The sequence below is a fragment of the Psammomys obesus genome, unplaced genomic scaffold (assembly GCF_907164565.1).
Source record: "Psammomys obesus unplaced genomic scaffold, mPsaObe1.curated_primary_1811, whole genome shotgun sequence".
Classification (NCBI taxonomy): domain Eukaryota; kingdom Metazoa; phylum Chordata; class Mammalia; order Rodentia; family Muridae; genus Psammomys; species Psammomys obesus.
Window position 1 is genome coordinate 23,392,031 of NW_026596073.1, and position 16,685 is coordinate 23,408,715.

The 16,685-nt window shown below is 39.1% G+C and overlaps 1 protein-coding gene across 3 annotated transcripts in view; it reads right to left on the reverse strand.

The window, feature by feature from the left end:
- The window catches only part of Prkci (protein kinase C iota), a 61,938-nt gene that overhangs the window by 18,126 nt on the left and 27,127 nt on the right, over positions 1 to 16,685 (reverse strand). The window contains exons 1-6 of one of the 3 annotated variants that reach the window (XM_055626042.1): positions 10,900 to 10,968; positions 9,917 to 9,996; positions 9,769 to 9,819; positions 5,959 to 6,044; positions 4,151 to 4,291; positions 1,780 to 1,834 (exon numbers count right to left, since the gene is read on the reverse strand). In XM_055626042.1, the coding sequence (XP_055482017.1) occupies positions 1,780 to 1,834; positions 4,151 to 4,291; positions 5,959 to 6,044; positions 9,769 to 9,790 (304 nt within the window). In that variant the 5' untranslated portion in view covers positions 9,791 to 9,819; positions 9,917 to 9,996; positions 10,900 to 10,968. Of the gene's footprint in view, positions 1 to 1,779; positions 1,835 to 4,150; positions 4,292 to 5,958; positions 6,045 to 9,768; positions 9,820 to 9,906; positions 9,997 to 10,899; positions 10,990 to 16,685 lie in introns of those variants that run through there. The other 2 variants (XM_055626041.1, XM_055626043.1) reach the window with 2 other exon arrangements.

Here is a 16,685-nt window from a genome sequence, read left to right on the forward strand (position 1 = left end):
TAATTAGGTAAAGCTTAACATTTGTCCTAAATTATTTATTATGAGTAGTGGGCCAGGCAGCGGTAATTCACCCCTTTAATCCCAGCACTCAGAGACAGGCAGATCTCTGAGTTCGGAGCCAGTGTGTGGTCTACAGAATGAGTTCCAGGATAGCCACGAAAATCCCCGAGCACCCCCCCCCCCAAAAAAAAAAAAAGTGAAAGCAAAGAAGAAGAACCACCTGGCAGCTAACTGCTACCTTTTCTCTTCTTTATGAATAATTTGTTCTATATAGGTGACCACAAATCCTATTTAATGCTTTAGTATGCTAAGACAGAGATGGCAGGCCAATGGATTCATCTCTTGTTTCTTGATCTTAAAAATGCTTGACTCTCACAGAGATGAAGAACTGACAAGGCCAGTGCTGCTACTCACCAAAGCTGCTAGGGGCTGTGGGAGTAAGGAAGCCTTTAGCACAGGCTTTTCAAACTTCTTTTATGATCAATGGAGCAGTCTGCCCTTCCAGAAACATTCTTTTAGCTTCAGAATTTCCCAAATGCAATACTTAAGATTTTGTTCCTGTTTAAAACACTAAGCTCAGGGGCTGGAGAGATGGCTCAGTGGTTAAAAGTACTGTCTGCTCTCCCAGAGGTCCTGAGTTCAATTCCCAGCAACCACATGGTGGCTCACAACCATCTATACTGTGATCTGATGTGCTCTTCACGTATACAGGTGCACTCATTCATAAAATAAATAAATAAATCCTTAAAAAAACAAAACAAAACACTAACCTCATCTCACACAGTCAGTTTGCTATGCTGTATCTCTACATTCTCAGAATAAAGATTTAAATAAAACCAAGTTGCCTCAACAGTCAACATGGCTCCAAACTCAGCTTTGTACTTTCTCACTTTGAAAAAGAAACTAGGCTTGCTCAATCTGGAGGATTCTCAAAAGAATTTATTTGAACTAAGAAAGCCAATTGTTAGTTTACACGGTTGTTTTTTCAAGTGCTAAATATGTATATTAAAATACTGTGACAATTTTACCACCACAAAATATGCTTAGGTACTTAAGATAAAAAAAAAAGTTGCCACAGGACAGTTGAAAGGAGACTCCTGAGGAAAGAAGGGCTTATGGTAGGGAAAATGTAAGAGAAAACAGGAAGGAGAAGCAACCAAAGTTCTATTTGAAAATGCTATGATGAAATCTAATATCCTGGATGCTAATTAAAAAAATAAAAAAAGAAATGAGACAGGTGGAGAGGTGGCATAAAACTTTAATCGTGGGCTAGAGAGAGAGCTCAGAGGTTAAGGGCTGCTTTTCCAGAGGTCCTGAGTTCAACTCCCAGCAACCACATGGTGGCTCACAACCACCTATAATGAAATCTGGTGCCCCATTTTTCTAGCATGTAGGCAGAACACTGTATACATAATAAACCATTTAAACAAAACTAGTTAAAAAAAAAAAAAAAAAAACACAAAACTTTAATCCCAGCACTTGGGAGGCAGAGGCAAGTGGTTCTCTGAGATCAAGGCCAGTCTGGTCTATACAGTGAGTTCCAGGACAGCCAGAGCTACACAGAGTAACTCTCAGAAAATGAACAAACTAAGGAAAGAACGAAAGAAGGAACCAAAAAAAAAAAAAAAAAGAGAGAGAGAGAGAAAGAACTTACTGAAGAAAAAAGAATGAAAGAAAGGAAAGAGAGGGGGGGAAAGGGAAGAATGGAGAGGACAGAAAGGACAGACAGAAAGAAGGATGTTTACTGCATAGTCTCCAACTGCTACTCTACTCCCTTACCTGTCTGAGCATGCTCTGGATGCATGGATGACTGGTCCATTGGCATCATTGGTTCCTACAAACATTTCCAAAGACACAGTAACTTAGAAGATTGTTTTTAAGTCCCTAAGTCTCTATAAATTCAGAAACAACAGTATTTCAATGAGATGTATCATACTAAGACTTAATGTGAAAAACTAGGTGACATGAATTACATTATTATTATAATACTTAACTACATAAAGCCATGCAACACTCCTATGAATGACATAACACCACACTTTTACAAGAAGAAAAAAGTGATTTCAGGTCAACTGAAAAATAACACTGAACTATCTAATGTGATTCCCTCTTTTAAATTACCTTTTTCTCCCTCTGGGCTGCATTTTAAGTCTTTGGCAGGAAAGTTCAGAGGTTGGCTTTAAGATACTATAAACCTCTTAAAACTATATGTAATATTTTGTATGTTTCCTATTTTTTGTATAGTCTCAAAAATATCAAAGGGCCAGAAAAGGAAAACAAATACCTCTCAGAAATGGACTTAACCAACTACCTGCCAGCAACCTAAGGAACAAGGCTTATTCAAACCCATCTGTTATTAATTAATAAGCCTCCAAGTTTAATAACAGCATCAGGAACAAGTCAACTTAGAAAGAGCATTAAGTATGGAGTTACAACTTTTGGAGTGCTTTAACAATAAGCATGCCATCAGTACCTGCCCTGAAGTCTCATCTAGTCACTAACTCTGGCCACTGCCTTTCTTTTAAACATACGAACACCAATTAAGACTACTCATGAAAATCTCATTTTTGTTGCTGTGATAAAATATACCAATAAATGAGCAACTTAGGTGAGAAGGGTAACATAATTATTCCCAGGCTGCAGTCCATCATTGAGGAGAACATCAAGAAAGACACGCAAGCAGCTGGTCACATGACATTCACAGTCAAAAGCATAACATTAATAGGCACGGGCAGGCCTGCAGCCTTCTCTACTCACACACAGCCCATATGTATCCATAAACGAGCCGCCCTCACGGAGGGTCATTCCACCTGAATACCCACAACCCAAACTGTATACCTGCTCACCAAGACTCTCCCCGGGTGTTTCCACTTTGGATCAAGTCGGAAGTTAACCCCCACAAACAGAAACGGGTAGATTATGATTATAATTTTTAGGGTTTCCCCTAAAAAGTGAACTTGCCCCCCTAAACTATAAATTCATACTGAAAACTTGAACAAATTAGCTAAATAATCTTCACATAAATGAGCCATCAATAAATAACCTATTTTCATAAACAGACTGCTTGTCAACTTGACCCACCTATGTGAGACAGGAGACAACACAGGAAAAAACCATCTCCCAAGTTATTCTCTGACCTCCACAGACGTTGTGGTCACGTGCATAACATGTGCACAAAAGAACACACACACACACCTCTCTCTGAGATGGCTTAGAGGTTAAGAGCACTGGCTGCTCTTCCAGAGGTCCTAAGTTCAATTCCCAGCAACCACATGGTGGCTCACAACCATCTATAATGAATCTGGTGCCCTCTTCTGGCAATGTCAGCATACATGCAGGTAGAATGCTGTATACATAAATCTTTAAGAAAAAAAGAGAGAACAAAAACGTAACTACGGGGACAGAGGGACTGTGCAGCAGTTAAAACTGCTTGCCGCTCTTGCAAAGGATCTGAGTCAGTTCCTAGCACCCATACTGAGAAGTTCACAACCACCTATAACTTCAACTCCAAATGATCTGACACTCTTCTGGCTTCCATGGCCAGGACACACACAGAATATGCTCAAACAGATACATACACATAAATAAAATAAATCTAAAAAAAAAAATAGCAAATCATATTGTTCAGTAAAAAAAATGAGTTAGAAAAAGACATATATCCATGATATCATTTTTACTAAAAGCATGTTTAAAAAAAAAGACACACTCAAAGTAATGAACAAAATAATTCAATACTTTAAATGACTAAAAAGCAATTGTTTCTCCTATAGTACAATACTAAAGAGAAGCTGGGCCTGACTTGGGAGGCAGAGGCAGGTGGATCTCTATGAGGCCTGGCCTACAAAGCAAGTCCAGGACAGCCAGGGCTACACAGAGAAACCCTGTTTCAGTAAAAACCAAAAGAAAGAAAAAAAAGAAAGCAGTTTGAATACTGATTGAGAATGAAATAACTTTTATCAAACAACTGAAAATAGAATGCTGCCTAGATAGCATTTGCTATTAGTTATTTTAAGACTTCCAAAGTTTACATAGTTTAAGTGGAATGTACAGTACTCCTACACACTGTATTTTCTAAATACCTTCCAGTTTTGCCCTTGTTAAATGAAGCATACTATACACATATATAGGAAACAAAACCCCTCTGCCTTACCGGTGGCAAAGAATGGCGCCCACACTCAGTTGTGACAAGCTTATGGCACTTCTTATGAACCAACAGTTTGCAATTGATGCACTTATATCCTTGTCGTCCGAGTCCCCAGATTCTGTCTGTGCAGATAGCACAGTGAGCACGCTGCCAAGAGTAAATTCAAAGATATTTTATCATAGCCTGGCGTGGACCACACCTTTAATCCCAGGACTCAGGACACAGAGGCAGGCGGATTACTGAGAGTTCCAGGACAGCCCATGCTACATAGTGAGTTCCAGGACAGCCAGAGCTACACAAAAAAACCATGTCTCAACCCCCCCCCCCACGAAACAAAAAAACAAAACAAATCCACAGACATAATTATTTGCCAATAGTCTGCTCATAATGCCTTTAATCTCAGCATTCATGAGGCAGAGGCATACTGATCTATACATCCAAGGCCAGACTGGTCTACATAGTGAGTGCAAGGCCAGCCAAAGCTACATAGTGAGACGCTGTCTCAAAAAAGCCAAATAAGTAAATCTAAGATATTTAAAAATAAGTGGCTTTTCTTCTCTAACTGAATTCCTCTTATCATGATATCAGTTGTCAGCTTATGGCAAAATCAAACAAACCAAAATTTCCTCATGCATAATTTGTCTTCAAAGGTTATTGAAGATCAATGAAAACTAAACAGAAGACAGCTGGTTTCAAAGAGACAGTGAATATACAACCATGTTGCCTTCTAATGTCAAACTCAAGAAATTTTCATCTTCACAAAAGTGTTCCAGTAATGAACACAGAGTAAGTGGCTAATAAAGCATGTGGCCTTCCATATTACGCAGAGGGCAAACTAAAGCCCTGCCTTCCTAGAGAGCTGAGTGTCCAAAGCTTTGGTAATTCCAGGGGCACTGGCAATAAGAGTTGGAGATCCCTGGCATTCATTTCTACTGATATTGATGAATTTAGGTAAGATGTTAATTATAGAAGTAGAATCCATAAATGGATAGTTACCAAAAGAAGTTAAGCCAGGCACTCCCAGCACTTAGACAGACAGAAGGGTTTACTACAAGGTCTAACCTAACTTTAGCTATATACCAAGTGCCAGGCCAACTATAGCAACCCAGTAAGAACGGGTGTCAGAAAAGTGGTGTCTCTAAACACAGGCTAGGTCAGCAGACTGCTTGCTCTCAAACCCCAGTTTTGCACTTACAGGCTGAAACATTTAAGACAAGATTTAACTTCATTTTTCTCATCTATGAAATGGAAATACACAGTTCTATGTCACAGGGTTGTTGTAATGATTTAGTGAATGGACATAGGCAATGCACTCAGGAAACTGACTGATACACAGTAAAAGCTAGCCAAGTGTTTGCTACTATTATTGTTTCTAAACAATGGAAATGGAATTAAAGGGTTTACACAATAAACTTTGATAAATTCTGTCTGCTTTGAATTGTATTTAGACATAATTTTCTTATAAATCTAAACACCCACATCTTTTTTTTTCAGACTCTTGAAAATAAGGTGCAGACACTGGAAGTTTAACCTAAGACTAATGACATTCATTGATCTCATCAGGTCCTGACCTTTTTAAACACCTGAAACACTTTTAGAGTGAAAGGCTGTGAGTGGAGCAGAATACTGGGCAGTGAAAGGATGTTCTATTAAAACTAGAGGCGCTGCCAGAGCAATGGAATACAAGGCTCACTGCTTACTCCTTTTAAAAGAACTAACAAGATTAATAACAAACTATCTTTCTCTCATAGAAAGGAAAAAAAGAAATAAAAATAGATGTCTAAAACTACTAGAATCCAATAAAATAAGTTTACCCTATTGAAACGTTTGGCTTGAAAAGTGTGGCCATTTGCACAATAAAGCTTTCTCCATCGGCGTGCCCCTCTGCGGTAAATGGATTCTGAAGAGAGAATGAAGGTTTAAAGACAGCAGGTTTGAATAAATGCCACTTAATGAAGCCCGGCTTTTTCATACTTGCTGGAAAAAATGCAGTAACACAAACTAGAAACTGAAAAAGATTAATTAGTATTGCTTTTCTTTTAAAGAGATTTTCCCTCTAATATTTGAGAAAAACTGAAACTCACAGACAAGCTAAAGGAGTAATACCTGAATCCTCCACCTGATTCTACCAGGCACTACTCTTTCCATATCTAACATTTTTAAACAAACAAATACGAATAAAAAGAAAAAGAAAAGAAAATCCCCTTTTTCCCTTCAGAATTATTTGAAAGTAGGATGCAGCATCAGAAACCTCACCTGAAACTGTTACTCTAGTCTTCCGTAACCACAATATAATTACTGTGTCTTAGGAATTAACTTTAGCATCACTCAATATAAAGCTCATACACAAAATTTCTTAATTGTTCAAAATGTCTTTCAAAGCTGCCATTTTCTAATCAGGAACAAATCTCAATTTGGGCACTGCATTTGGCTTCTTTTGTTTGACTATCTAGCTGTCTGGTTTTCCATCTCCAACAAAATCAAAGTGTTCGGTCTGCTTTTTTTTTTTTCTTCTTTTTTCACATCTTAGGCAGTGTTTTTCTGTTCCACATCCAAGGTTGTCTCTTCATGATCAGAGTCAGTGCTAAATACTTTTGGCAAAAATAATATAAAGATAGATGTTTTTAAAGGGGAGGAAGCTAAAGAACTTACTCTGCTGTTAAGTACACCTCAGCAGGGGACCCAAGTTCAATTCCCAGCACCTAGTCGAAAGCAGCTCACAACTGTCTGTAACTCCAGTTACGGCATACAGAGGAGAGGCAGGGAGATCGGGGATCTGATGCTCTCAACTTGTCAGGCACTGATATGTGCATACACTCACACACAATTAAAAATGAAATACATCTTAAAAATACAAATAAGATAGAGAGTTTTCTATTTTTCTTATGGCATTCTCTCAAAGAGGCATACACGCAGGCTGAAGAGAGATGGCTCAGCAGTTAAGAGTAGTGGCTGTTCTTTCAGAGGTCCTGAGTGCAATTCCCAGCAACCACATGGTGGCTCACAACCATCTATAATAGGATCTGATCCCTTCTTCTAGGTGTGTGAAAACAGATCACTCATACATAAAAATAAATATTTAAAAAAAAAACCAAAGCCAAAACAAACAAACAAACAAAACAAAAACAAAAAAAAAAACAAAAAAACAAAGAGGCATACGAATGTCAGAATGTCAGCACCCACTACTGACAATTACCTTTGTAAGTAGTGATTGTGGATGGCCTCTTCCTTGTAGTTATTTGTAATGATATTTTATATAACTCCACCTACAACAAGCTTTTAACTTTTTTGGTTTGTTTTGGTACAATACTGAGTATTGAACCCAAGGGCTCACACATGTTACATAAGCATGCTACCACTTAGCCTACTCCAAAGGTTTTACATGAATGCAATTATTCTTTTTTTTTTAACATGTATTAGTTTTATCTACATGTATGTACGCATCCCATGTGCATGCATAGTACTCTGGATGTGAGGAGGGGAAGTGGAATCCCCTGGAACTGGAGTTACACATACTTGTAAGCCACCATATGAATGTTGGGAACCAAACCCAGTTCCTCTGGAAGAGCAACAAGGGCTCTTAACCCCTGAGCGATGTCTCATTCTTAAACACACAGGAAGAGCTTCCCAACAATCAAATCTAATCCATTTGTAATTCTGGCCATCCATCACTATGACATGTACTGACTTCTAGTCACTGTAGTCTACTAGAGATTACACACACTGTAATGTGTAGTGGTGACATGGAGACATTTCTAAACTATGTTAAAGCAGATGTACTACTGGGTTACTATTTCCAGTTAAAGTAGAAAGTACCAGCCACAATGCTCTTATTGTTAAGGTCCACTTTACCTCCTGTGCAAACTTACTCCTTTAGCAAAACTATAGCCATTTTTGTTTCAGAATTACCAGCCACATCATTCCACCTTGTTGCTGACATAGAAGAATCTCTGTGCAAGCCCAAGTTGACCAAAAACTATGTTTATGTTCAGCATACTCTGTAACTTGCTATTGCTGGAAATCCCCCAACTATAAACATAGTTGGACAAAGCTGGCCCTCACTGCCGGCCTACTTAGGGCCAAGGTCTAGAACTGCCTTGTCTAGTTAGCAAAAATAACTGGAGTCGAAGTCAACCACCCAGTTCCGCTGTTTGTTTTTCCCTTTATAAGCTGACTCTAAAAGCATTCAAGGTCACAGACTCAGCTCCCAGATCTGGGCTGCATCCCTGATCACTCAGTCTTGGGATGTGCATTCAATAAACCATCCACATCTGACTGAGATCAGTGTCTGAAACGGTTTGTGTGGTTATTCCTGAACCCCAACATTTAGAACGTTTTTTCTCCTTGCAGAGCTGAGGAATTAGGCCAGGACTTTGCATGCTAGTTGACGTCTTGTGCGTAACTCCTAACACTAAACATGGTGCTTTTGCTTTTACTACACTTCCTAGCAGGAGCCAGCGCACTTTAGCTTACCAGACATACTTATGAGATAGCTTATATACCCCAAATTTAAATATTTTACTGCTAAGGATTTAAAAGGCCAAGTGACCACAGTCATAGTTACCAATTTTCCTCTGTACTCTAGCTTAATGTTTATTTTGCTGGTGAAAAGATGGTGCCAGAACTCTACCAGTTAAATTTTTAAAATGAGTGTGCACTATAACGGAAAGCCTAGGAACTGTATTTTACCGGGGAAGTATGCCATAAACCTAAAATGAATTTGGATGGACATGGCACTCTAGAGAGGATATGCTACAATGTCAACTTTTTCAAAATTCTGGCCCTAGACACAGAAGACACCCATTTTCTCCAGCTCTGTAAAGACACCAACATGGTTTTAACTCTCCTTTCACTAGAGACCCAGCAAAATTAGAAGTTTAGACTTGGAAATTTCACATAATTCAAAGCAAAACATTCACCATTTTTCCTTCTGAAATCACGGGTATATGCAGAAGCCATAAATGAAAATGAGATTCCATTACAATTCTAATAATGTGACATCCACAAAGGCATCAAGTGAAGTGTCAACTCTGCTATTCTCACATGCTACAGCAAACATAAGCAAGCAAATGGATGTAACAAGTGAGTGATCAGATCTACAAGTACATGCATATGTGTATACATAAACAGTAAGCAGAAAATGCTAGGTACTGTTGAATCTGAATGAGTGATATACAGGTATCCTTTTTTTCAAAGATGTTTCAAATTTTCCACAGATTTGAAAATATCCAAATTTGAAAGCATGAAGCCACATGACTTAATTTAATTGTCTTTTATACACACAACAGACAAATATACAAGATATAGCTAAATGAATTTCATTTGGCAAAAGGAGAGTTTAGGCAGTTGCTAATATATTGTAAACTAGAGTGAAGAAACAGAGAATAAATCAAACAAACTAGAAGTTCTATTTCTTAAGCCAGGAATGGTGGCTTAAGCTTCCAGGACTTAGTAGGCAGAGGCAGGCAGACCTCTGAGTTGAAGGTCAGCCTGTTCTATAAAGCAAGTTTCAAGGCAGCCAGAAGTCTTGTCTCAAAAAAACAAACAAACAAAAGACCAAAAAGTTGTAGTTCTTTCACTTGAAATAACTCTTTTCAAGTGTGCACAGCACTAAACATACTCACTGTCTTCTCCTGGACAAGGCATTCCAGGGCGTTCTGGAACACAAGGAAATACTGAAAAAAGATAAACTAAAATCAATTAACAGCATACTTACAAAATACAAACATACAGAATTAAAATTGACCCGAATTTCAAAGTACCTTGAGATACCTGAGGCAGAATTTTAGCATCTGGCCAATATTAGACTACTAAAGGCTCGCACTTTTACCAAGCCTATATAAAATAAGTTTCTGTGAAAATAAATATGTAACATATTAGAAGTAATATATTAGAAGCTTGAATTATTAATTCTAGTCTCTTGTCAATAATCACATTTTTTTTTCTTCTGGTCCTTAAAGGAAATACTAGTTTTAAAAGTCTTTGTTGTAGAGAACTTTGTTACAACAAAGAATTAAGTGACAAAAATCAGTGTTTTCAAAAGATATGCATTCAATTAGGGAACAAATTAATACCAAAACAATACGAGAACTTCCAAAATATAAGCTTATATTCTGGGTTATAAACTTATACACACAGCAAATAAGCCATCTTATGATGAGGAGCATTGTGTTAATCAACTGTACTGTGTAGTGAATTACGGGCCACATCTGAGTATGAATGGAAACAGTCCATCAACCCCAGCACTGTACTAGGCAAGTACTCTACACCTGAGTTAAATCTCAGCTCATTTTTCAGATGTGGATTTGTCTTGTAGCTTAGGATGCCTTGGAACATCTTGGATCCTCCTGCCTCTGCCTCCCAAACTGTAGGCTAACAGGCAGGTGCTACCTGCTAGATAACTGATCATTCCTCTAAACATTTTAAATTTTATGGTAGAAAAGGGTAGTCCCTGCTCACTCCCCCTCCCCCCAAACACATACAAATAAACTTCTAAAGCTGTGCGGGAATGCTAAGCCATGAAACAAGGGAGATCACATCTTCATATCCTAAGAGATACGTGCATTTCTCCTAGACTATAAAAAGCAGAATCACTTCAGCTGTCCTAACACAGGAAAAGGGGTCTGAAGGACAGTTATATAGGGATGAGGACACACATAATAAATGACATCTAGATTGCCTTTAAATAGTCAACAACAAACAATGAGTTATGTTTAAACTACAGCTCTGGGAGGGTTAAGTGATGGTTCTTTTACCATGGATCAAGAGTTCAGAATCCTTGTTCAGCTCATAAAGCCTGAACGCTTCTTCTAACTCCAACTGAGAAGACACTGTACACGGATCTCCTAAAAACACAAAAAGTAAAGCTCAGTCTTCAAAACCTCTGAGTGCAATGACAGTAAAAAACTTACATAAATAGTAACTGAGGGGGTGTTTACAAGGACAAAGGTTTAGACACTGCCCTAGACACCCCTCTCTCTGTAATAGACAATTTCACATCCATTTCTAGTTGCACAAAATGATGCACAGGGCATAGACCCTAAATTTTTATGAACCCACTCTGTTCCTAATAATGTGTGTGTGCGTGTGTGCGCGCGTGCACACACACAGACACAGACACACACACACATAAATCTATTCTGACCACTTTCAGAGAGGCATGATCTACTCAGATGGGTATGGATGAGAGAAGTTTTCACACACACACCCCTTCTTGTCTTCTGTATTGTGGATGGAGCCCAGGACAAGGCCTGGCAAGCACCGGGGTACAGAGCCAGCCCCACCACTGTTTCGTTCTGTTTGGGAATAGGGTCTCAGTAAGTTATTAACACTGCCCTTGAACTCATTCTGTAGCCTGAGCTGGCCTCAAACACACAATTCTCCTGCCTCAGTTCCCCAAGTTCCGGGATTATAGGCCTATACCATCAGACCTGGCTAGTAATTTCTTTAAAAAGACTGCAAACACTGTATCCCATTTTTAAATTAGATTACTAGATTTGTTGCTTTTTCTTGAGTTCTTTATATATTCTGGATATTAGCCCTCTGTCAGATATAGGGTTGGTGAAGATCCTTTCCCAGTCTGTAGGCTGTCGTTTTGTTCTGATGACAGTGTCCACTGCTGTATATAAGCTCTTCAGTTTTATGAGGTCCCATTTATTGATTGTTGATCTTAGAGCCTGTGCTGTTGGTGTTCTCAGGAAGTTGTCTCTTGTGTCAATAAGTTCAGGGCTCTTCCCCAATTTTTCTTCTAATATATTTAGTGTGTCTGGTTTTATGTTAAGGTCTTTGATCCACTTGGACTTTAGTTTTGTGCAGGGTGATAAATATGGATCTATTTGCATTTTTCTGCATGTAGACATCCAGTTAGACCAGCACCATTTGTTGAACATGCTGTCTTTTTTCCAGAATACATAAAAAACCCAAGAAGCTAAAAAGCAATAAATGAAATAATCCAATTTAAAAAATGGGGTACAGAGCTAAACAGAGAATTCTCAATAGAGGAACATTGAATGGCAGAGAAACACTTAAAGAAATGCTCAACGTCCTTAGTCATCAGGGAAATGCAAATCAAAATGACCCTGAGATTTCACCTTAGACCCATCAGAATGGCTAAGAACTAAAACACAAGTGACAACACATGCTGGAGAAGATGTGGAGAAAGGGAAACCCTCCTCCATTGCTGGTGGGAATGTAAACTTGTACAACCACTTTGGAAATCAATCTGGTGCTTTCTCAGACAGTTAGGAACAGTGCTTCCTCAAGATCCAGCTATACCACTCCTAGGCATATATCCAAAATTCACTCAAGTATACAACAAGGACATTTGCTCAACCATGTTCATAGCAGCTTTATTTGTAGCAGCTTTATTTGTAATATCCAGAATCTGGAAACAACCCAGATGTCTCTCAGCTGAGGAATGGATACAAAAATTGTGGTACATTTACATAATGGAATACTACTCGGCTATTAAAAACAAGGAAATCATGAAATCTGTAGGCAAATCGTAGGAACTAGAAAAGATCATCCTGAATGAGGTATCCCAGAAGCAGAAAGACATATATGGTATATACTCACTTATAAGTGGATATTAGACATATAATATAGGATAAACATATTAAAATCTATACACATAAAGAAGCTAAACAAGAAGGAGGACCCTGGGTAAGATGATCAATCCTTACTTGGAAAGGCAAACAGGACGGACGGACATAGGAAGAGGGGAAAAAGAAGAAACAGGACAGAAGCCTACCAAAAAGGGCATCTGAAAGACTCTACCCAGCAGGGTATCAAAACATATGCTGAGACTCATAGTCAAACTTTGGGCAGAGTGCAGGGAATGTTATGAAAGAAGGGGGAGATAGAAAGACCTGGAGAGGACAGGAGCTCCACAAGGAGAGCAACAGAACCAAAAAAATCTGGGTATAGAGGTCTTTTCTGAGACTGATACTCCAACCAAGGACCATGCATGGAGAGAACTTAGAACCCTGGCACAAATGTAGCCCATGGCAACTCAGTATTTAAGTGGGTTCCCTAGTAAGGGGAACAGGGGCTGTCTCTGACATGAACTCAGTGGTTGGTTCCTTGATCACCTTCCCCTGAGCAGGGAACAGCCTTGCCAGGCCACAGAGGAAGACAATACAACCAGTCCTGATGAGACCTGATAGGCTAGGGTCAGAGGGAAGGGGAAGAGGACCTTCCCTATAAATAGACTTAGGGAAGGGCATGGGAGATGAGGAAGGGTGGGATTGGGAAGGGCTGAGAGAGGGGCTGAGGGAGGGGACGGCTGGGATACAAGGCAAATAAACTAATAAAAAATAAATAAAATTTTAAAAATAAACAAAAGATAGATAGATAGATAGATAGATAGATAGATAGATAGATAGATAGATAGATAGATAGATAAAGATGGACACTTAAAAAAAAAATGAAAGCAGTCCCACTGCCACAGCACAGATGGTTAGGGTGTCCATGCTGTGACATCCTCACAGAACTTCTTTCACATTATAACCTCGGTCAATGAAGTCATAAGAAAGAAACCACTCAAGTACTCTGGACTAAGAATAGTCCAGCTTGAGCTACTTAAACATTTTTGGATTCATTTATTTGATAAGTGTTTTCTCTGCATATATGTCTGTGCACTACACATGCGCCTGTGGCTGTTAGATCCCTTGGAACTGGAGTTCCAGACAGTTGTGAGCCACCTTGTGGGTGCTGGGACTTGAACCTGGGTCTTTTGTCTTTTGCAAGAAGGGCAGCAAGTGTTCTTGACTGCTGAACCATCTCTGCAGCCCCTACCTTTTCTTTGTTTCTTCTTTTTTAATAAAGCATTTTTTTTTATTCCTTGACAATCACATACACATAAGTAATGCATCCTGATCATGCACACTCCAGCTCCACCTTCCCTTCCCCCAAGGTGCCTCTAACTCTTGCCTCCAATCCTTCCCAAGCACCCCAACAAATCCTTCTCCCCTTTCATGTCTTTTTTTGTTGTTGTCTGATTACTGTCTGTTGGAATGATGACTGATCTCACTGACTCCATCATGTATATATAATCATAGCTGCAGTGAGTTTGTGGGGGCCAAGGCCATGTCATATCCAAAGACAGTATTCCATAGCACTACTCTCCATCTGCATCTCTTAGGCTCTTTGTACCCCTATCATCCTCTGGCATGTCCCCTTGCCTTTGGTAGGAAAGATGTTATAGATGTCCTACTTAGGGCTGGACACCAGCTCAAGCTACTCTTAAATGTAAGCACTGAATTTTAGTAACACACACACAGAAGAGGAAATGACTCTCTTAACTAACCAGCCAAAGTACTGAGTCATCCCTGGAAGTCAAGAGGTTGCATATATCCTGGGACAATGACATTCCTCAATGAACAAGTCACTTAGAGCAAAGCTGGGGCCTGAACTGGATCCTACCTCTGCTATTCTAGTGCTCATTCCTGTGGTGATGGTTGACATTCCTACATGCTAGATGCCACTGACTCTGTCTAATCTTCAATTACGCTTGGTAGAGAGCCCTGACAGAGAAAAATGAAGTCATTTCCTTTCTACACTGTCTCAAAGAAAACAGTGTCTGTATTCTTTTCTCCAGCTCAGCTTCAGAGTCCTTACTTCCTCTTATCTTCTTTGGACATCTGTAACATCAGCCCTGACAACTCAACAGAGCTGTGAGAAATAAGTTTTCAAATCACTAAGATGTACAAAAGCAAAAGGCATTACACGGCCTTTTCTACCTAATGATAGGCAGAGGATGAACTGAAGGACAGAGGACAGAGAAACTGATTTGGAAAATGGACAAAATGAGTGAACTAAATATGGCAACACTGTCACTGAAGGCAATATAGAAATTACACCTAAAGAAACTGTGCCTGCAAATAAAAAGAAAAAAAAACATTTTCCTGGCAAACGTTACTTGGTTTGAAAATAAAGCTGCCTCTCCCTTCCATTTTTTACCTGTAAGTCATAAAAACAGGAAACACACTAAGGGCAAAGATCAAATACATGGAACTTCTAATAAACATCAAGACTTCTTAATAAATTATGTGTATGGGGACTGGGTATGTGCATTTGCAGTGCAGTTGCCTGCAGAGGCTGGAGTTACAGGCAGTTATGAACTGCCACCATGGGTGCTGAACTTGGTCCTCTGCAGCAGTATTTGCTCTTACCTACTGAGCCATCTCCCAGCCCAACACCAGGATCTTAGGTAAGCAAAAGAGCCTCTCAAACCTCAGAAGCATGTAGATGGTCTAGAAGAGATTTATGTGGATGTGGCTTTTATCCAATGGAACAGTTATAACTTGATACAAGGAGGTCTATAACTTGATACAAGGAGGTCTATAATGTTCAAAATGAAGAAAGACACATGGCTTTCAACTCTGCAGGACAGCATCTAAGCAAGAACTACAAAATGCCATTACCTAGGAAAAGAGAAGGATGACTCAGAAGCAATGTGAAGAGTCATGGAAAAACCATTCCCAGAGAGCAGCAGTAAGCTTTCCTGAGAGAATGGAGGTATATGCCATGATAATTAAGAGTTAGCATCTTTCCTTCTTTGTGGCTACAAGTAGCTACTGTACTTCTCTGTCAGCATTCCACAGGTCCTCAGAACTAGCAAAGAGTCAATCAAGGAACCTAAGCCACAGATGGACAAGACACAAGATGAGAAGACCATCTTTGGAACATGAACCTAATGCCATAATGGATTACGCTATGGGTGGTTTGGGAGAACATATTATCACTTTTGTATAACCACAAGGAAGCAAGAAAGTGAGCTTTTCATACATTAACTTAATCATGCATACTTAACACATATATTCAATCTGCTTTGTTCTTCCTGGACTTAGTGCCTGAGTGTCACATGGAACTTTTATATGTTTAATGCATAAAGCATTCTATTTAAGTCATTTTGAAACAAAGATGTCCAGGAAAGCTATTTTCAAAGCTAATTCTATTACCAAATTCTAAATGTATAGAATAAAACACAAATATATTCTGAGTATTTGCTCACTGCAGTTAATTTTGAGGCAATTAAAGAATTAATAAAATCTGGATATTAACCAGTAAGCTTGTTCTTGTTTTCAATACACCTACATTTTTGTTTGTTTGTTTTTACCTATAAAGTGAAACAAATAAGCATTAGACTTCCAAAAAAAGTTGTTAAATATGAAAGATCCAACTATGTGTAAAATAACCTGGCAAGATACAGAAACAAAACTTAGGTCACAGTTTATATTTAAATTCACATTCCACTCCCTGGCCCCACTGGCTCATGGCCATATCATAATGCAAAGTGCACTTAGGCCAACTCCAAAAGCCCCAAAGTCTTTCATGTTCAACAGTGTTTAAAAGTCCAAAGTATCACACGGCGTGGGGCTGCCTTTAATCCCAGCACTCGGGAGGCAGGGGCAGGTGGATCTGTGAGTTTACGGCCAGCCTGGTCTATAAATCAAATCCAGCACAGCCAAAACTACAGAGAAACCCTGTCTCAAAAAAAGCAAAAAGTCCAAAGTCTCTTCTGAGACTCAAGGCAATCTCT